General features: G+C 52.9%; 6 protein-coding genes across 6 annotated transcripts; 2 read left to right on the top strand and 4 right to left on the bottom strand.

The window, feature by feature from the left end:
- Window positions 1-3: 3 nt before the first annotated feature.
- Window positions 4-2,467, bottom strand: BDV17DRAFT_298095 (DUF2264 domain-containing protein; the record flags this gene model as incomplete). Its single annotated transcript, XM_073763619.1, has 3 exons — window positions 1,483-2,467; window positions 1,193-1,409; window positions 4-1,129 (listed from the first exon to the last, which is right to left on the bottom strand). Exons 1-3 carry the CDS (start codon window positions 2,396-2,398, stop codon window positions 4-6), a joined length of 2,259 nt encoding a protein of 752 aa, XP_073620628.1. The 5' UTR covers window positions 2,399-2,467.
- Window positions 2,468-3,697: 1,230 nt separating this feature from the next.
- On the bottom strand, window positions 3,698-6,052 carry BDV17DRAFT_286606 (uncharacterized protein; the record flags this gene model as incomplete). The annotated part of the gene is made up of 3 exons (XM_073760945.1): window positions 3,698-4,463; window positions 4,515-5,458; window positions 5,522-6,052. 3 exons carry the CDS (start codon window positions 6,050-6,052, stop codon window positions 3,698-3,700), a joined length of 2,241 nt encoding a protein of 746 aa, XP_073620627.1.
- Window positions 6,053-7,339: 1,287 nt separating this feature from the next.
- Window positions 7,340-7,801, top strand: BDV17DRAFT_286605 (uncharacterized protein; the record flags this gene model as incomplete). The annotated part of the gene is made up of 1 exon (XM_073760944.1): window positions 7,340-7,801. The coding sequence occupies one exon, from the start codon at window positions 7,340-7,342 to the stop codon at window positions 7,799-7,801; it is 462 nt and encodes a 153-aa protein (XP_073620626.1).
- A 1,754-nt stretch (window positions 7,802-9,555) lies between these two features.
- BDV17DRAFT_278899 (ABC drug exporter AbcA) lies at window positions 9,556-14,083 on the bottom strand (the record flags this gene model as incomplete). The annotated part of the gene is made up of 3 exons (XM_073759620.1): window positions 9,556-11,020; window positions 11,073-13,476; window positions 13,531-14,083. The coding sequence occupies 3 exons, from the start codon at window positions 14,081-14,083 to the stop codon at window positions 9,556-9,558; spliced, it is 4,422 nt and encodes a 1,473-aa protein (XP_073620625.1).
- A 1,287-nt stretch (window positions 14,084-15,370) lies between these two features.
- On the top strand, window positions 15,371-17,456 carry BDV17DRAFT_68076 (Zn(II)2Cys6 transcription factor domain-containing protein). Its single transcript, XM_073764955.1, has 2 exons — window positions 15,371-15,656; window positions 15,730-17,456. The coding sequence occupies exons 1-2, from the start codon at window positions 15,540-15,542 to the stop codon at window positions 17,020-17,022; spliced, it is 1,410 nt and encodes a 469-aa protein (XP_073620624.1). The 5' UTR covers window positions 15,371-15,539; the 3' UTR covers window positions 17,023-17,456.
- Window positions 17,457-17,488: 32 nt separating this feature from the next.
- Window positions 17,489-20,099, bottom strand: BDV17DRAFT_68007 (cytochrome P450). The gene is made up of 6 exons (XM_073764954.1): window positions 19,545-20,099; window positions 18,992-19,469; window positions 18,857-18,932; window positions 18,412-18,779; window positions 18,103-18,348; window positions 17,489-18,013 (listed from the first exon to the last, which is right to left on the bottom strand). Exons 1-6 carry the CDS (start codon window positions 19,852-19,854, stop codon window positions 17,848-17,850), a joined length of 1,644 nt encoding a protein of 547 aa, XP_073620623.1. The 5' UTR covers window positions 19,855-20,099; the 3' UTR covers window positions 17,489-17,847.
- Window positions 20,100-20,225: the final 126 nt, after the last annotated feature.

Genomic DNA, 20,225 nt, shown 5'->3' with positions numbered 1-20,225 from the left:
GACCTAGCTATCTAGAATGATCATATATTCTCTTCCTTTCACCTCCTGCCCCCTTAGATGAACCCTCGGAACATCCAACCATCTCTCCCGCAACGGTCGTCGACTAGCACTGTGGCTCCTGTCCTTAGGCGCGACAGCGAAGACATTCGTCACAATCTTAATCTCCTCCCCGTACCTCAAATCAAAGACCCCACTCTTAGCGACAGGCATCAAAGTCCGCTGGGCCATGATATTCGTATTAGAGTCCGGCTTCGTCGCTTCGTGCTGGACAGGGACATCGGCTAAAGCGCTTCCAACTGTGACAGACTTCTCGGCCGTATGCCGAGTAACTGTTCCGACAATTCCGCTTGCTCCGGCGTGCGATAGAACCATGACCCGTGTCTTCGACACGTAGACTCCCTCATCACTGCCTAGCTTTATGGGGCTGGAGCCACGAGCATCGGCGTCATCTTGCAGGACTGGTAGAACCCGATTCCCCTTCGCTCGAGGAACCCTTGAGATAGCAAACCCACTCTCGACCACATCCAATCTGTCTAATCTCTCCCCTGGTTTTTCTAGTCTCACCCAATGAACCCTCGTATGCCAATCCGGCCACCTCCTCGTCGGCGGAACCAAACTCGTCCTAACGACAACCCTCTTATCCCCCCAGGGCAACCACTCGACATTCATAACAGGAACCGTCTCCCTCTCCCCTTGTCCGGGGCCGCGCACAGTAGCCGTCGAATACCCAACCTCCCCACACTTCCACTTGACAGCCCAGCTCTCACACCCATCCCGACTAAGCGCAAGGGCGCTATCCGGCGCAATCTGCTGAATGAGCGGTCCAGTAGGGACACTGAACCCGAAGGTTGACGAGTACGCGAACTTGCAGTATTTCGCTTGACTGGCTTTCATGGGCCAGGAGACAAATTGGCCGGCGGAGAGAAGGAAGTGGTGAGCTGAGGATGGGTGGGCGCAGAGGAGGTGCGTTGGTTGGCGGAGGAGGGTTATTGCTTTTAGGGTATGGGGGTACGGCTGTTCTGCGGATGTCCAAAAAGGGTGCGCCGCTGAGAGTGCTATCACGAGGAGGGACTTCAACGACCAGTAGACGGATTGAGGGGAGTTGTAGTCTTCGGACATGTACATGTTTCTACACCATTTGTATTAGTATTCGTCTCAACAGTCCCGGCTTGGGTAGGAGAAGAGGGCTTACGGGTATAGGTAACCAATATTCATCGTCCCATCAACATAGAATACATCTGCTGAATGTCTAGCCCACCCTCGTAAATGGCGGAGCAAGAATCCTTTCACGCCACCGGGTGAGTCAAGCGGCGCTCGCATGTCATCTACCTCGGCGAAAGGCAGGGCAGCGAAGAATGCACCGCATGCGAAGCGGTAGGTTAAGGAGCGGCCGAAGGGGATGGCGGCACCTATCAAGTTGAAACCCAACATCAGCAAAATGCCAACTTGTGCATGTCAAATACTGTAGAAGTAGAGACTCACCATCTTCACTGAAATACATCCAAAACCCATCTCCGAACTTGCTAGCCTGCTCCTTATATCTCCCCACCCGCTCGGGGTCCATCCCAGCCGCACCCGCAAACTTCACATAGAGTAATTGACTAAACTGCATCGCAAAGCTGCCAGAGTAGTAATCTACCTGTCGACCGGGCCCAACTGCATCTCGCCTTCGTGTCCGAATCGCGTCTTCTTCTTGTTGTTTTTCTTGCTCAGCGCTAAGCCAAGGCCCATCGCCCGACCAACCATTTCCAAGATAAAACGAATCCAGAACCGCAAAGTCTCCTTCCATTTCACCCCTCACTTCAGAGATATCCACACCACAAACAAGAACAAGCGCAAGATTCACAAAAACCCGGAACCAGCGCCAGTTATTTAGCGGCATTTCCTTGCCGTTTATGCCGCGTAGCCAGTAAATAATATTCCCCCGTACAGATTCTGACTGAGAATGGAACAACGCATCCGGTGCGAAGAGCAGCGCGACGGCTATAACCTCCGCCTCGACCATTCGCTGATCGCCGTCGCGGATCTCGCCCCAGTATTCGGGATTTGAGGGTTCTGTTCCTGCTGCGAGGCCGGTTATCCAGGGGTGAGTTACGGCGTGGATTGTCTCTCTCCCTATGTCTTCCCCGCCATCTGCATTTTGGCATTGATCGGACAGGGATCCGGAATCAGGCTCTAAGGAATGAAGTAACCCCGCAATAACCCAGAGAGGCCGCGCGAACCCCTCCAGCTGTGCGGCACCATCGTCAAAGTGTGTTCCTGTGGAAATGGGTAGACGGATGAAGGCCTTCCCCGGTGAGAAGTATGCGTGGAGAGGTTTAACGAGGGCGATTGCGGCGCGGGTAAGGTCGGCGTGGGTGCGGAGGGGGTTATCGCTGAAGTCCGCGAGGGGTGGCATTTTATTTGATTGGTTTCTGATATTGTTATTGATTATGGCCTGGGTGGTGAGGGGATATCACGGTCGTGGGTCTCTAGGTCAAGTTCCCATTTCCTAGTTCTGATCTGATCTGGGCATGAGGGGATCCTTTTTATGTGGTGCCGGGGATGTCGGGTCCGGTGGTTGTTGGAGGTATGGCCCTTCGTTCAATGCGGGGATGGATAGCGCTATCCTTGCCTGTAACTTTCTATATCATTTACTGTTAAGCTGCGTGCTCCGTGCTTACCCATGCAAGGTGAGGTTCACATCACATCGAGGTCACTACCAGTAGGGCTCAAGGAGATACCTACCGAGCGCATCTGCAAGACCATTCCCCATCCCTTTTCCAACCTTGGATGATCCCCCCGGATGAGGTTCGCCGGTCGTGTCGAGCCCTACACGAGTCGTAAATATCATTCATACGAATTTCACTGGTCTGCTTTGGATTTGAGATCCGGAAAGAACAGATTCAATAAGGATGTACATGTCGAGTAGATTGCTGTCACTATCAATCCGCCTGCCGCGGCAATAACACACAAAACAACCCCTGAATAGAAAACACCCACCTTAGACAACGTCCCTACCCCTAGAGCGGCCAGTGATGGTAAAAGTCGCATCCGACAAACACGCCACGTCCCCCGCGATCCCAATCTCAGACAAATCCGCGTCCACGGTCCCCTCATACTGCAGAATCCCATCCGGCTGGACAGCGCTGCACGCTTCCGGATTCCCGTCAAAGGCAGACATGCGTTCAGAGGCCCACGTGCCGGACCAGCAGTCCGAGGTCATCTCGATGTTCTCGCCGTCGCTCATGCGACATCAGTGGGAGCCAAAAACATGAAGAGACCACCGCTAGCTCTACCTACAGCCAGTGGGCTCTCCACGGGCCAACGCATTCGGTCGTGTCGTTCTCCATACCCTGGCCCTAATTCTCCATCCAGCTGAAGCATGTGGCTCCAAATAGGGCTGCGTATCGGGCCGTCAGACTCTAGGGTAGACAAGCAGATTCCTCGCAAGTGACGCAATGGCAACAACCGGCGGCGACTGGAAGTCTACCTCTACGCACCATGTTTCCCGGGCTCTGTAATATTTGCATCCAAACAAGACAGCTTTGATAACGCAGCATCCGGTCGGATAAAGAAAGGACAAGACCAGCGTACAAGCGCAACAGCCTTATGCCTTGCATGTCGCGGTAGCCATATATTCTTCAGATGCCAGAAATTATAAACAACTCTACGTACACGTTTCTCTGCACCGGTATGGCTAGCCTCGCAAGCCCATCTAAAGAGCCCGTGGATCCCACTCGCTATCAACCTCAGCCAACAAGCTCCTCTCATCGACCCCAAGAACATCAGCAAGACTAACAAGCTTAAAGCTCGCCAACTCCGCGGTCCCACCCTCTGCAAGCTGATTGGCATCATCATGAACAACCAGTAATCCCTGTGGAAAATCCCCATTCAACCCCGTCGACACGCCCGCAGCCCCATCCGTATTCGTCACACCGTCAACACTCCCATCAGTCTTCTCCCCAATCGTAAACGTCAATACATGCTCATGCGGCTCTTGTCGTCGATAAACAGAGTAAGCACTAACCCCCTGACACGAAACAACAATCAACCCCTTCTCAGCCGTCTTCCCAGGGAGAAGCGTAACGCCCTCAACATCGGCATATAACGTCCCATCGCCCGTCTCCGCAACCAGGTACCCCTCATCCGACCCCTCAGGCTCAGCCTCGTACCTCCAAAGCCCAAACGGCTCTTCACCGAGAAAAATGAACCCGTTTTCTTCGTCGGGGACGCACCCCTCTGGTTGGCCGCCTGAGCCGCCCGTGAACTCTCGTACGAGGGTTGTCGAGAGGGTTCCGATGGTAGAGGAATGAAGCTCGAACTGGAGGTATCGTCCTGACTTTTCGTTTACAAATAGGTATTGTTTTCCGCTTACGCGAGAGCGGTACGCGCACGAGCCGTAGACGGTGTAGTCTTGGGGCACGCGTTGGATTCCGCCGGGGATTGAGGTTAGAAGGCCGGTGGGTGTTATTTCGAAGAGGCTACATTTACTTTTAGCATGGTGTTCAAGTGCAGGTTGATGGGCAACATACCACAACGTGTCGTCCTCCCGGCAAGCCGCATAAGCCAGGTCAACAGTCCGGTTCCCCAGCTTAAAGTCATAGATAACATCAACATTATTCGGCTCGCCCGCTGTCATTGTCTGCAGCAGGTTCCCCTGTAGATCAAAGACAGCCAAACCCGCGCCCTTTTCCGACTTCGTCGTCGTGATGATCGTCGATAGGTTAGGGCTCTTCGCCGATATCCAGATCGCAGGATCGTCACCGTCCCCGCCGTTCGCGTCCGTCTCGTACTTCGGCTCAACCCCGATCCAGGAGCAGTCTGGGCCGGCGTAGGGGGTGCGACATTGGCACTCGTTTGGACCGACGCATGTACCCTGAGACGAGCCAGAGCAGGAATTTGGACATGTGACTGTATCGCAGTGAGGGCCCGTAAAGCCAGCAAAGCAGGAGGGGGTGCCGTTTTGGTTAGGGAAGCCGTTAAACCCCGGTCCTGATGATGGCTTTCCTGATCGAGGAGAGTAGGTTGTATTTGACTGCAGATTCAGCTGCGCGAAGACTGGCTCAAGCGAGGCAACGCCGAATCCTTTCCCTTCGTCGCTCTCGATTGCGAAGCTTAACACTCCGAACGGGTACTGCTCTGACTTTGCCTGGTAGATTGCTGTTCCTTGGATTTCAGGTTCCGTCGCTCCAGTGAAGGCGAGTGAGCCCTTGAGGTTTAGCTCGGCGGAATATACTTCGACTTTGTCTTCCTGGGAGATAAATAGGTACGACTCGTTCTTCGCAACGTAGACGGCCAGTCCTGAGATTTCAGCGTCCTCGCCGATTTGTCCTAACGTCTGGATGTCGGGAACAACCATCGATTCTGCAGCCTGGAAGTTGTATATTGTCGCGTCCTCTGCTGCAAAGTACACGATCCCTTCTGTAGAGTCGACAGCGCACGAGCTTGGCTCAACTGGGAGAGCGAATGTTTGAATCTGGACCTCGTCAGTCGGCGTCTGAACCACCAAAGCAAACCCAACTTCTCGCAAAGAACTCACCTCGAGTACCTCAATCTCGCTCTCCGTTGAATTGCCCGACCTAACAAGAAACTGCATTGCCTGCTTCTTCCCAAAGAGATAGAAATAACTTCCACCCGCGCCACCGGGAGCCTGCCACGTACAAAGCGCAGACCAATCCCCGAGCGCTTTCTTCTCTGCGCCAGGAATCTCAGTCAACCCATCCCCAATATCCCATACCCGAATAACCGAGTCTGGTGCCGCGATGGAAACAAGGACATCGCGACCGCGCTCTCCAATGTCGTATAATACGCCGACTACTTTGGTTCGGCCGGGTGTCACTTGCAATGTCTGCGTTAGGTTCTCGTCCAGTAAGTCGAAACCACGGATCCCGCCGGTTGCTGCGCCGCCGTCGTTTCCAAATAGAATGGGTGTCTTCGTGGAGTAGTATACTGTCGACTGGTCGGAGTCAACCTCGGTCGAGATAGACGAGATGGTGAGCTTCCCAGATGGGGCAGCGAGGCCAGCCACGCCAAGCCCTAAAGCGAGTCCGAACGCGCTTAGAACTCGCATGATCGAATCTTGGTGAACTATATTGATCGCGGATTTCCTTTGGCAAGTGCTGTGCTCAGAACCAGACAGGACGTTAAATATCCCCTCCCCCGTCACCATGCCAAGCAGCCAAGAAGCCCGGTCGTCGGCTTCATTTAGGCAAGATTCCTCGTGTCGGGCCTTGGTCACCCCATTGGAGCTTGCAGATCCCTGTGGAGAAGTCTGCAGCGTATCATCTCGGCAGACTAGAACACGGGTGAAACGCAGGCTGCCCCTGCAGATACGCGGTCTCTATCATGAGTTGTGATTGAACAAATATATAGGTAGTTCCTGCGTGGCTGCGCCGGCCGAAACGAGTTTCTACATCACTCCCGCATAAGTATATCTTCTATATCTTCTATCTCTTGCCACTGACACACAGTTAACGTCCGCGCCGGACTTGTGATTTAATACTCCGATCTATGGCCTTCGAATATCTTTTTTTTCCAAGGCCGACTCTCAGTAATTTATGTGACTGGGGTCGCGATGGAATATTGTTAGGAAAGGTGGCAAGCGAAATCGGGTTTTTGAAAATATATACCTAATTTAATCCTAATTTACTTGAACACCCTTACTTTCAACCCAAGACTCCAAAAGGCGATCGTGAGCAGGGACAAAGACACAAAAGAAAGAAACAAGGACTAGTGGATATTGAAGAGGCCCAAAAATTTGCAGCTTTTCTTCCACTGAACTTCTGTCTCCCAATTTGTGCCTCACCTTTGCCAAGGCGCGTGCCCGTTCACCTTCAGGTGAAATTACCTCCCGTAAACACGTAGGGGATGCTCAGGTGTATGTCGAGAAACCCTTTCGCGCTTATCATGACTTGCGGAAGAGCATCCCAAATAAAAGCCTCTATACCTCCCCTGCCACAAACGAGTCCCCTCTGCTGCGTTCCTTGGTCCCGAAAGGGCCTCACGCAAGGTACGCTGCTCAAAGATAGTGCGTCTGTCTAGGGACAAAGGTCCATTGTAGGATTCTTTTATCTTTTTGTCACTCTAAGGCAAGCTGATCAATGCCTCCATTGCATCTCTCGCGCCAAGCACAATATCCTTTAGCGCACTCCTTCTTTATAAAGGGGTAGCCAGCATGGCAATATATAGTCTTGGGGTTACTGGGACTTACATGAGGACTATCTGGAATCCTCACCACACCATCTTGACTTTGCACGACCAGTGCCCGTCGCAGAAAACAAGACACCGGACAGTCCACGCAACCTCCTGTTGAACCTAACATAACCCTAAGCGCTAACACTCCATGTCCATGGCCAAAATGCCCCTAAACCTCACAATAATAACCCAACCCAACCTCCCGCCTTCCCCTCCTTCTCATTCCTCCCCCCAACCCTACGAATGGACAATCCTCCTCCACCCCGATCCTCTCCGACACACCCACACCTCCGGCCTCATAAAGTGTGCCTCAACGCAAATCTTCTCCTCGGCCACGGGGTACACACGCACCAAAGAAAAGATGGATTACCTAGAGGCGCATGATCTACAGAATATAGCCAAGAATTGGCCGGCCTATGAAACGGTCTGTATTGTGCCCGAAGGGAATAGGGGAGAGTACCTTTTTGTTGAGCTGGATAATGCACTGGCGCAGAATCGCCGGCGTTGGGTGGAGGTTTTTCTAGAGGGCCTTGTTAACAGGGGGTGGTTGAGTGAGCGGCATGCGGGGAGGGTTTGTAGAGTTGTTGGGTTTAGTCCCGTTGAGCTGGAGAAGATGGTGGTTTGACAGACATGGGGAAGCAAAGGAGGGGTTACAACATATTTGAGACTGCGAGAGCCTAGTCTTAGGCTTTGATAGAGGGTGGAAAACTTGGATGCATCTTGCTTTAGTTTTGATTTCATTAGGTAGCTCTGGTACCGAAGTCCACCGGAACACATTGATATTTACAGTACGAAAGGAGGTAAATAAGGCCCATAAACAGATAGATTACTTGATCGAGAATGCATAAGTTGCAAGTAATGGAGTTAAAAACATTATTAAATAAATTCTGTACACGGTCCAATAACAGCTCCGGCAAATGTATATTCTATTACATGCAAAGAAAGCCCTATAGATCACAAAACGCCGTAACCAGGGCTCCCCAAATTCCCAGTCCCCATACACCACCAGCCGGCAGGCCCACCCTCATCGCACCCCCCCCCCCCGGTCGTCGGAGTCGGCGCCGGCCAACTCGCCGGCGGATCAAAAGGTCAATTACAAGCCCTCTCAACGTCACCGTAATATTCTCTGCGGTCTTCTTATCAATATTCACATTACACGGGGTGGGCTTCGGCTCCGCAAGGTCCATCTCCACGGGAAGGACAGCGCACGACGGCCCCTCCTGCCAACCGAGCTGATCCCTATCCGTATTGTCAAGCATTCCCGTTACAATGAACGCGCATGCGCTCAAGTCAGGGCATGTCTGCTCGTCTGTTGTGGCGAACGAGATCGGGTTTCGGTGCGCCGGGGGCAGTCGTGAAAATGGACCCAGTATTGAGCGGCTTCAACTGATCTGCTTATTTCATCCGTTTCTGAGTCGCGCGTGCAGTTTCCGTATGAGATTTCTCACGTCATTGAGAACGACCCCGTTTTGTTAAGGTGGCGGTTGTATGTCTTTAAGATATACGGTTCCGTCGAGTTGGTTATTATTTCGGAGAGGTGGTGAAGGCCGACCCTCGCGTAGCTGGAGGTGGTGTTGAGATCGACGTCGTTCTGCGATATGCTCCAGAAGAGCGTTGTGTCGAGGTGATGTAGCAGGTTTGGCGTTTGGATGCCGATTATTATGGGCGTTACGTCTGAGGGGGCGAAGGTCTAGTTGCGGGGGAAGATTAGGTCGACTTCTATCACGTCTGATGTGAATGTGGTGGAGAGCATGCTGGAGGCCCAGGTCCAAGTCTGGAAGAGGGCTAGAAACAGCGAAACCAGACGAAGGGTGGTCATGTTGGGATTGCAAAACGAGGTGTAATTGGAATCCAGGAAAACTGGACGACCCTGACTCTATTTAAATGAATTTCCTCGAGTCAGCCCTAGCCTATTAGGCCGTACCTGAGCCAGAAGATGAGCAACAGCGTTACATCGTGGGCGAACTAGACGTGAAATTTGAATTCGCTCCCACATGCCCGGTATGTGAGCCGGTATGTGAGGGCGCTTGTCTAGTCCCCGCTGGGGATTAGTGGTTTAGGGCTGATAGCCTGAACGTGGAATCGTGAAGGATAAGTGGGTTGGCTGACTCGCCCGGTCGCCCTGTTGAACTGTTCCTGCTCCGCGAGTCAGCCTCTTATTCTTCTCGAGGTTCCTGGTGGCGTTGCTGGATTAAAGAACACTGGACGTTGCCTTTGTTGCTCAAAGTCTTCGGACGAGGGAAGGACATCCAGAAATAAAATCAACGACAGTGATATTAGAAACACAAGACGAACACTAGAAGAAGAAAACGAGCGAGCAATATTACAAATTATAAAGACCAATCAAGGTCGCTCAATACACAACCCCGACCAAAGCAATCAAGCAGACCCATTCTGCGTCTTTTTCTGCGCCTCCGCCCCCGCCCCCGTCTCAACAGCCTCCTTCTTCCCCTTTGGAACCCTAACCCACCAATAAAGCGCACAAGCCGCAACCGCATTAAAAACAATATACACCCACATAATCCCAAAATTGCGCCAGACATCCCCATAGTTCGCAGACACAGTCGCAAGGTAGGCGTTCGTATCGTCCATCGGACAAAAGCTGCAATCTGAGGTGGCGTCCCCATTGAGAACGTACCCGCCCATGGTGGTGCGGTAGGCCTCCATGTACTCGGCGCAGGTCGATCCATTGACGGGGTCGAAGTGGAGGTACTCGTTCGCGGCACAGGTAACGTGTGTGTTTGCGAGGCCGACGCCTAACATCCCGCTGACGAGATACGTAAATGGCGAAACGCGGTACATGAAGATCCAGAAGCCCGGGAATTGGTCTGGTGTCGCGAGGACACCGCAAAAGAGTAAGCACAGGATGTAGAGGAGGTTTCCCATATTTCCTGCATTTTCGGCGCTATCGAAAGCCGCGATCATGAAGTGCGCGAAAGTCGAGGAGAAGAGCAGGAACGCCCAGATGAACAGCCACATCTGGGCGCCGCGCAACGTCACCGCGTCGGTTGGTTCGGCGTTGCGGTATAGTCCGACGGGGTAGTACCAGCAGAGAAACATGATCAGGGACATGAGGCTGTTCCAGGGTAGTTCGACGAGGATATTCGAGACCATGAATGCCTTCCAGGAGTATGTCTTTGCAGGCCGTTCACGGACTTCATACAGATCTCGCTGGGCGACAAAGTGCGGCATGATTTGCTGGATGAGTTGCCCGAAGATAGTAAGCAACATGAAGATGGAGAAGAGCTGGTTCTGGCACCCCTGAATTGAATTCGGGGAGCGGAAGAGCGAGAACCCCACGAAGAGGGCAGAACTACTGCACAGGACTGTCTTGGAGTAGATGTACATCGGAGAGCGCCAGAGCTGCTGGAAGACGCGGTATTGTACCTCGCAGAGCTGTTCGTAGAAGGGGGCTGCGAATTCCCGGTAGTCGGCTTTGTTCTGGCGTTTCTGGCCGGACTCGGTGCGGGCTAGGTCGGTGAGCTGCGAGCGCTCGAGTTTGAGTTCTTGGAGGTGTTCCTGGACGCGTGCGTACTCGGGGGATTTGCGCCATGTGCTGAACCAGTCGATGTCGGTGTGGGAGCCGGGTGCTGCGCCGATGACTTCGAGCATCCATTCGGCGGGGTTTGCGGCTGGTGGACAGGGCCGGCCACCGTTGCGGACGAAGTAGTCGATGAGGATATGCGAGTTCTCGCCGACGTCTCCGAAGTACACGGTCTGGCCGCCAGACTTGAGGAAAAGGAGACGATCGAAGCGTTGGAAGAGCATGGCGGAGGGTTGATGAATGGTGCAAAGAATGGCCTGGCCATTCTTCTTCAGCTTGTCGAGGAGGTCGAGAATCGACCTAATGTGAGTTAGCTAGAGCACATTATGGTTACAAAGTGTCGTCAACATACCAAGAAGTCTGCGAGTCAAGACCCGACGTAGGCTCATCTAGGAACAGAAGCAGTGCTGGCCTGGCGGCAAGCTCAACGCCGATGGTAAGCCGTTTGCGCTGCTCGACGTTAAGACCTTCACCAGGCACACCAATAACCGCGTCCGCATACTCCGTCATATCCAATAGCTTGATGACTTCAGTCACATAATCTACCTTCTCTTGTCTCGGGACGTGGGCTGGCTGGCGCAAGACAGCAGAGAAGGTAAGCGCTTCCCGAACAGTCGAGGTGCTCAGGTGTAGATCCTGCTGTTGCGCATAACCAGTCTTTCGTTGGAATGATTCATCACGTTGTTTACCGTCGACAAGGATCTCTCCTGATATGACTCCCATTGTGGTACGTGTCGCCAGGGCATCAAGGAGGGTCGTCTTCCCAGCACCCGAGACACCCATGAGCGCTGTCAAGGTGCCCGGCTTAACCCATCCGTCGATATGGTCTAAAATGCGGCGGTTCTCTTTGCCGACCTTGATATCATAGCAGACATCCTTCCACTGGACAATGGCAGTCTGGCGTTCGATGATGGCGAGGTCGTCTGATTCGGTCTTCTCTGCCATCGCGACAGTACGACCACCAGCATCCTCTTCGTCATCATGAGACTTGCCCGTCAGAGCACTGTGTCCGTGTCGGAAGACCAGAATTTCGCCTTTGGATCTCTTCTCGAGAATGAGCTCGGTCGCGGCTAGATAGACGAACATGAGACCAATCATAAAGACAAAGATGATGCCGACATTCCGCCACTTGTGAGAGTTTGTATAGTCGTACAGCGACTCGACATAGGCATCACCATTCACAAACCCCTGACCAGCGACCGAGCCAACAGTCGAGCAAACCTGATTGCCAGATCCGATATCCGCGTAGCCGAGGCCCGACGGGACGAAGTTGACGCAGGGGAAGTCCCGATTGTGGAACTCGTTGACCATCAGCGACTCGAAGCCAAAGTTGATCGGGTTGATGAAGCGGATCCATTTGGCCCAACCGAGCATGTAGTCTGTTGGAATGGCGAACCCGGTATACATCGTGAGACCCAGGATAAATATCGCGGCGGCTGGGAGCGCCTGCACGAGAGTTCTGGTGAGGGATGCAATGGACCGGAAGAACATGGACATGGTCAGGGTGAGGATAAAGTTGACAAACAGGAAGAAGAAGAAGGCGCCTGCTTCCCTGCGCAAGTTGGTCATGAAGTAGAGGATCAGGTTGAATATGATTGTGTTAAGGATCTTGTATGGGAGATCCATCAACATCGAGGCAAAGGCTTCAGATGAGGGATGGTAGAGCGCGTATCTGGCGTGTTTCTCCACGATTCCTCGCTGGGCGTACAGGGTGAGCATTTCGAGGCCGCAACCGAGGGCGTTGATCAGGACCGCGAAGAAGAGAAGGGCACCGCGCTGGAAGAAGCTGCTGGTATCCCCGTTGAGGTCGTAAAACATACTGCCCAGGATAAGAGCAACAATGGAATTCCCGAATAGCGAGGAGATGGTGATGCTGGGATCCGCCTTCAATCGCAGCCAACCGCGCCATAGACAAAGCTGAATCTGCTGCGTGTACGAGAGGGTATAGGGTGATGAGACCCGCTGGATTTTGGCTTGTTGAGCGCGTCGCGACTGCCTGAACTTGTCTAGTTGCTGGCCATCAGAGAATTTGGCATTGTACGCTTCAATGGCCCCGAGAAGCCGCGCTCGCTCGGTCGAATCCTTCCACCGTGCAGCAAACTCGTCGGGGGTGTGGGGGACCTGATGTTCGGACCCTGGCCGCACAACACGCTCCTTTGGACTCGTCATGGAGGTCAAAAAGTCCGCATCGGTTTGCCGATCGGGACACTCAAAGCCCATGTCCAGGAAGTACTGTTTCGCGGTCGCGGTGGGCCCAAAGTAGATCTGCCGACCTTTGTAGAGAACAAGAACCTTGTCGAAGTTGTCATAGGCAGCTTGCGGGGCTTGGTAGAGGGAGACGCAAGCCGTTGTATTGTTGATATCCGCCTGCATGCGGAGCGTCTTGCAGAATTCAATCGCGTTGGCGCTGTCCAGACCTCGTGTCGAGTTATCCCAGCATTGCAGAGGTGCCATGCTGAGAGAGGCTTCGGCGATTGTGACACGCTTGCGCTCTCCTCCGGACACACCGCGGACGAAATCGTTGCCGATGATCGTGTCCCTGGTGTGGCTGATACCAAACATCGCCATGATCACGTCCCGCATGTGTGCTGCATACTCGTTGATAGTCACTCCTCCGGGGATGTGGCGTGGTGCTCGAGCGCGGGCAGCGAAGAAGAGGGTGTCTCCGACGGTGAGCCTGGGGAAGTGGACGTCGACTTCCGCGGTGTAGATGGCTTCCCCTCGGAAGTCGTTGGCGATGTGCTTTGCTGTGGCGCCTAGTCGAAGAGTCATTAGTTCGTTTGTCGCCTCAGGGAGGACGTCTCACTAACCTTGATAGTTGAGGTGCGAAGCCTTGTCAATATAGAAGCCGTGTGTTTCTCCAGCAATGGTCTTCAAGAATGTCGAGCATCCCGACCCCGGTGGTCCAAGAACAACAAGCATCTCACCGGCCTCGACCAAACCATCCAACCCATGTAGAATGTCGATCTTGCGCTGGCGCTGGCCCGGAAGAGCCTTCCGCAGAAGGCCAAGAGCCTGCAGCCAGACATTGCCAACGCTCTTCTGGTAGTCCGTGTCAGACCCGAATCCGTGGACGTTCAGATTGCCAAAAGCGACGCCTAATGTCCGGGGTGGATGCGCCTTATCGTCTTCTGTCTGCAGCTGGAGCATGGCCTTGCACCATGCGCGGGCGCTGAAGTTGTCGCCATTAGGGTCCAGGGCGGATCCGGCGTCCGCGCAAAAGGGGTTCTGGCCGTAGATTGAAGACGCGCTTTGCTGGGTGTATTGTTTCGCAAGTTGCTGGACTTCAGCATCTCGCTTCTCTGGACTAGGTGAGCCCTTGCTCGTGCCCTCGTCAAGGTCAATCGCGTTGAAGTCGGTCATCGCGAAGGATTAGTGCAATCAACCCGCGGACTGTACACAAGGCTGGTGAGCGACGAGTCCGGAAACGACCATTTTTTAAAAGCAATACCAGGACCTTGCTGCTTTGCCTGGCTGTTGTGTCGATGGATAATGTGAGCTCCGGAAATAAGGGCTGGACAAACAAGAGGCCGAGGTGGTTCACGTCAGCCACTGCTTTGTACAACCTTCCTGTCACCCACGGCCTCTCGCTGATTGGGCACAGCTGACAGCTCCCATCAGCCATGCATAGGGGAAAATTGAATGATGACAATTAAGGGCAGCCCTTGGTATTCGGTTGGTTCATCTGTCAGATAATGTCACATTTTGTGTCCTCAGCTGATCCTTGGAATATAGTTCCTTTTGCGTGTACCCTCCCGAGCTACTGAATCTGCGGTGTGGAATTGTTTGCTATTGGCTGATAAATAAGTAGATAGCTTCAATAAATATTTAAATATTCAAAGACCATGGCACTGGCGAAGGAAAGGACCGTTGCTTTTGTGATGTTGTCGACCTCATCTAGACACTATTGGCGTGCTGTGGATACTGCCATCCTATCAGAACCAGCCCTCCTAGGACTCGATGTAAGCTCAGCTTGATGAAAGCTGCTCGTTACGCGAGAAACCTTGGCCTTTAGGCTTGGTCTACGCGACACACTATACGAAGCGGTACCTAATTAGCACAAGGGAGCGCCTTCATCGCGATCACGGCAGCACGGACTTCAGGTGACTGATCACGTGCCTCGAACACTCACCCACAACGGACTAGAGCTTTATACCTCCTCGGTAAGCGCGTCTTGGAATGCTTTGTAGACTGTTGTGTCACTGCTGGGTTTAGAATTGGTCGTCGTTCGCAGCCTGGGGTACGCGCTAACCAATGATGCTATCTCGCATGACTATAGTGATCGATCGGTCGAGAAATGTTGGAACTGAATGACGTGGCGTGTGCCTTTTTCCTCCAGGGCTGAAGTCCCTTCCTTCCTTTTTCGTCTGGCGTCCGATATCTAAAAGCCACTTCGGCCAAGCCCGAATCACAGTTCGTGTTGGGTTCCCTGTCGAGTTGTCGTACTGGGATTGGCTGATTATGATTATATGCAGATCATATCGTGAACGTGTAGCAAGCAGGTGTATGCCGAACTGCTACTCCGGTCCAGCCAGCCCAACACATTCCTCCTGCAGTAACATGCATGTCAGCCTCGAGATGACATCGGAAGCGCCCGTTCTTTACGATAGACTGATCCTTCCCCCACCAGCACCGAATCAGTACCTTCCTGTTATCAATGACAGCCTTCCCCTCTCCTTGCTTCATGCTGCCGTCAGTCAGCCGGTCCAGACGGGGTAGGTTACCACAGAGCTCAGAGAAGAGCTGTAGCCCCCGAACCTGAGTAAAGGCAAGACAAGAGTCCCCCTGGTGTCACATTGCAAGCACGGATCGTTTCACCATGTTCGGGACCTTGCACTGGAATTCCCAGGACCAAGAGGCCAAGTTTGTCGAACGGCCACATGGGTCGTCAAACCTCGAGAAGAACTCGGCTTGTGATCGATGCAGGGCCAAAAAGGTATCGTTGTTCCCAGAATCCCTTTCTCGCTTGGCAATGCAGTATTTAGCTTACAGATTGGCTCTTATTCAAGGTCAAATGCAGCACTGGTGAGGACGGGTGCAGTCGATGCAAGCGACTTGGAAAGAAGTGTACTTTCAGATCGATAAAGCACACAGGTGGCAATCGGAGACTGCGAAAGGGAAGCGTCAGTACTCCGCAGCATGAGCGCACGCTGGATTTCTTCATTCAGTCACCGGCACATCCCACGAGTCCGCAAAATACCCGCCATGATGAACTAGGCCCCTCACCCCCGGCAGACGGCGATCTCGATATGGATGATAATATAATCGAACAACATCACATCTCCAACCTCCCAGCACATATGGATTTCCCTTTTCTCAATGGCGCTGAATTCTGTGAGCAAACCGCCCCGCAAGACGGTGATGAATTCCCCATCACCACCTCGGCCCTCCCTTCGTCGCCTTTTCTTTCAACTCTCCTCCCCAGCAGCTCCATCTGGTCCACAGGCATATTTTCACCACCATTCAGTGCCCACGAGGACATTTCGCCACTATTACACCATCTCCCTCCTGCCCAGGACGTTCCGTCTCTGAACCCCATATCCTTTTTCCCAACTCACACGCCGTCCTCGTCGCAACCTTGTCAGTGCATAGCAGCAGTGATATTCGCCGTCGAGGAAGCCGAAACGAGCTGCAATTCAGGAAGCCGGTCCGAGCTGGACTCGATAATTGCCTACCAAAAGGAAGCCATCAAGCGCTGTTGCTTAATGCTCAAGTGCAGTACCTGTCTGCCCAAACGAGAAAACGTTGTTCTCCTAGCGTTCATGGCCGAGAAACTGGTTGCTGCCATGAGTCAGATCGTGGTTCTCTATCGCAAGAAAGAATGCACAAAGACCAATACTTTGGATATTAACAACAACAGCACCAAGAGCAACGATAGCAACAAGGCACCAAACAACGCAAATGCCAATATCGACCATGACTTCTCCCAATTCCTCAGCCTCGAAGACGACCGCTGGCACGATCTCCCGGGTGCATTCACATTACCCTCCACCTCCACCTCCCCAACCACATCAGCATCCACATCTGCTTCTACGTCAATTTCTCACCTTAACCAACTCTTCCATCCCGTGCCCCGACCAGGACTCCCAAACTGGCGTGAGATGCTACTAGGCGACTACGAAATCAGCTCGAGCATGGAATGGGAGCACATCATGCGCGTTCTGATTACACTACAGATCTGGGGCGTTATTGAACTGTTAGCTGGCATGCGAGCTGTTTGCGGCGACGCGCTGGGGGAGACTCAAATGGCGAGCTTAGCGAGTGCAGAGAGGAGGCTTGTGGCGTTGAGCGGGGAGGTCTGATTGGTACTACTGTCGCTTATGGGGCGTTTTCTGCAGAATCGGTCGGGATCTGGAGAAAGTCTCTTTGGCTGATTTTTGGATGAACTAATGATTTTCTTTTTCTTCATTTTCCTTCCTTCTCTTTCTGTCTTTTCTTTTTCTTTGCTGTGTTTTTGGGTAGACGAAGAGTTACGCGTTCCCGAGATGGTCAGTATTTATATTTCGTCTTTTCCGGGGTTAGATCTGTGGAACACAGTTGGGAATGGTCTTAAGACGGCACTGATAAAGATGGCAACCGAGAGATTTGTACAGCATCACTGAAGTTTCGGTATGGCCAGCTCCAAGTATCACCAACCGAGAATCTTCCGCTGAAGAACGGGCCAAAAGGACAACACTCGCTTCCAGCAACCCTGTCGTGGCTCGGCTCGTCTGTCAGCTTACTAAAACATATAAACAAACGATATTTTTATCCTCCAATCCAATCTATCACGCCCACCGTACTACTGCAGTCATCTTCACTTGAATACGAGAAATGGGGCGGAAAAGTGCCAAAGGGGCGGAAAAGTGCCAAAAAAAAACAAAGTGAAAGTCGTCCAGACCGAGTCTCAATTCAGCGTCATCATCATCATAATTATCAAACTCCTCTCCAGGCCCTCCCCACCAAGCAATCAAGTCAGGCGCTCGCACTCGATTCAGCGCAGCGGTACTTCCAACCATAACTTCAAGGTACTTATTTACTTGAGCAACCACCACAGAAGTTCTTCACCTCTCTTTCTCTCATTTTCTCCCGAGCCTCGTCGACGGAGACCCCCCCCCCAATGACTTACCCAACTCCCTCAACACCCGTCAGTTATAAACAACCCTCACACCTAACGAATCCAACCTCGGCATGGGCACAATTAAATCATGCACAGGCCGCACATCCGACTCATCCGTCCCATACAGCTCAAACGGTGCCGCACCAGGGCGAAACATAGCAGCGAGGATGAAGTTCAGCTCGCAGTATGCCAGACTACATTCATTCATCCCATTAGCCACAACCACACCAAACCAACCACCAAGCACAAGCCGAAGACGGGAAGAGAAGAGAAGGATACATACTTCATCCCTAAACAATGCCTCGATCCCTTCGAAAACGGAATATAATTCCTATACATAGCCGGCGTGATCTCGCCGAGCCAGCGCTCCGGCAGGAACTCCATGGGCCGCGGGAAGGTCTTTTCGTCGCGGTGCTGGAAGTACGCGGACATACCCACGGGGGTCCCGGGGGGTATGACCCATTCTTTGAAGAGGAGGGGCTGACTTGGGCTTACGCGCGCGCGGCGGTGCATTGTGCCGTAGCTAAGTCTGTACAAAAGTTACATTCTGGTCACTTGATGCTTGTGGTTGGGGACAGGGTGGGGTTGGTACCGTAACCCCTCCTTAATAACAGCCTGCAAGTAGGGCAACCTCTCCAGCTCCGCAAGACTGGGCTTTTTGGCTGGATACTCGGCCATGACGGATCCCAACTCCTCGCTCAATCGCGCCCGGATCTTCGGGTTGATCATGATGTAGTAGCACAGGAACCCCATTGTCCCGGCGGTCGTCATTGTGCCGGAGCCGATGAGGACCTGCGCTTCACGGGATAGCCGCGTATCGCTCAGTTCGGCGGGGGGAAGGTCGCTGTCGACGAGGTGGCGGAAGAGGGTTAGGCGGCCCGGGGTGGGTTGGTTGGAGTTTTGGGATTTGGATTTCAGGGCTTTTTCGCGTTTGGCTTCATTAAGTTGTTCGTCGCACATCTTGTGGTGGGTTAGTGTCAGTATCGCTGCAGGTGTAAGAATGAGGGGGAATGAGGAAGGGCAAGGTAAGTAGGTACCAGTTTGAACTTGCTGAAGCTTCCCATGCTAGTGTTGAGATAGGACGCCAGACTTGCGGGCATGAATCGGATAAGCCTATTTACTCATGTCAGCACGAAAATCATTAACAGCTACAGCCAAACAGCAATACACACCGAATCAACCAAGGCATCCCCATAAAAAGAGGCAAGCTCACAGCCCCCAAATGAAACATATCAAACCACCAGGGCGCAAAGTCCTCATCCTCAACATAAACCTCACTAGGCCGATTCACACAAATTCGATTAATCACATCTCCCGAAAAGGCTGTAAAGGCATGGTCCAGCCTCACGACCTTCCCAGTCCCCTTGTAGCTCTCCAACCGGTTAACAACCAGCTTTTCAGTGAGTTCAGCAACCATAGGCTCGAGGCGTGTGATACCCTGGCGCGAGAAGTAAGGGTCAAGCGGCTTTCTTCGCTTCCGGTGCAGGTCGTGCGAGATTGTTGCGAGGTGGGAACCTTCGAAGTCGACGACGCCTTCGACGAAGGCTTCGTACCGATCTGTTTTGCGGATGTTGCCCATGACGTAGAGTTCGTCGTAGTATTCGGAGTCGCGGATGGAGAGCTCGAAGGGGTTAATTCGGACGATGGGGCCTGGTTCGTTTACATGGTTAGATAGTGTCTGATTTGTCGTGGGGGTTGAACTGGGGCAGGCTACGCAGTACGCACCGTATTTATCGTGCATCTTCTCAATCTGGAAGATGTACTTCCCCTTGTGAATGACGTCGTAGTAGAGCTCGTAGTAACTCGTCATGGCGGCGATCTTGGGACCCGGGAACTTGGCCAGGGGGGAGAGGAAAAGGCGATAGATAACTAGGCCAGAGATATAAATCGCGTATATGGCACCGACAGCGCCAGCCGCGCGAAGAAGGACATCCTGGGTCAGGTATGCTGGCATTTCTGGGAAGCGGCCGGACATCTGCGACGGTAGAAGGCCGGCGAGGGCGTCCCTTGTGGTTTGAGGGAAGTAGGCCTCCATTTTCGAAATTTAGAGTCAGGACCCGACTCAGTCGATGGGGGGTGAGAGGAAAAAAAAATATATGGTCGGGCTTGACGGAATCTGATAGATGAGGAGCCATACATAGCAGGGGAGGGTTGTTTTAAGAAACATCTCGATCGTCGTCTCGGCCCGCACACGAAAAGGAATTACCATCTTGAATGACTTTCTCTTCGCGTTCGGTTTCCGACGTGCAAGGATGCAAGCACTTAGGTTTGCGCTGTTGCCGGTGGATAGCCCAATTCGGTCGTTCCCCTGTTGGATGTCAGCCCATACAACCCCTGTACAACAGCCTCAGCTCCCCCACCACTCGGGATCGAACCGTTCCCATCATTTGACCGAGACATTCCATA

This window comes from Aspergillus undulatus, assembly GCF_047715775.1.
Source record: "Aspergillus undulatus strain CBS 261.88 unplaced genomic scaffold BDV17scaffold_2, whole genome shotgun sequence".
NCBI lineage: Eukaryota > Fungi > Ascomycota > Eurotiomycetes > Eurotiales > Aspergillaceae > Aspergillus > Aspergillus undulatus.
This window is presented reverse-complemented; position numbering and strand designations above follow the sequence as displayed.

What these genes read in the sequence shown, in the direction of transcription:
- BDV17DRAFT_68076 (XM_073764955.1), top strand. Translation starts at nt 15,540, where the DNA reads ATGTTCGGGACCTTGCACTGGAATTCCCAGGACCAAGAGGCCAAGTTT. An exon ending in ATCGATGCAGGGCCAAAAAG is followed by an intron (nt 15,657 to 15,729) that starts GTATCGTTGTTC and finishes CTCTTATTCAAG; the next exon opens with GTCAAATGCAGCACTGGTGA.
- BDV17DRAFT_68007 (XM_073764954.1), bottom strand. Translation starts at nt 19,854, where the DNA reads ATGGAGGCCTACTTCCCTCAAACCACAAGGGACGCCCTCGCCGGCCTT. An exon ending in GAAGATGCACGATAAATACG is followed by an intron (nt 19,470 to 19,544) that starts GTGCGTACTGCG and finishes TAAACGAACCAG; the next exon opens with GCCCCATCGTCCGAATTAAC. An exon ending in GTTATTAAGGAGGGGTTACG is followed by an intron (nt 18,349 to 18,411) that starts GTACCAACCCCA and finishes ACTTTTGTACAG; the next exon opens with ACTTAGCTACGGCACAATGC.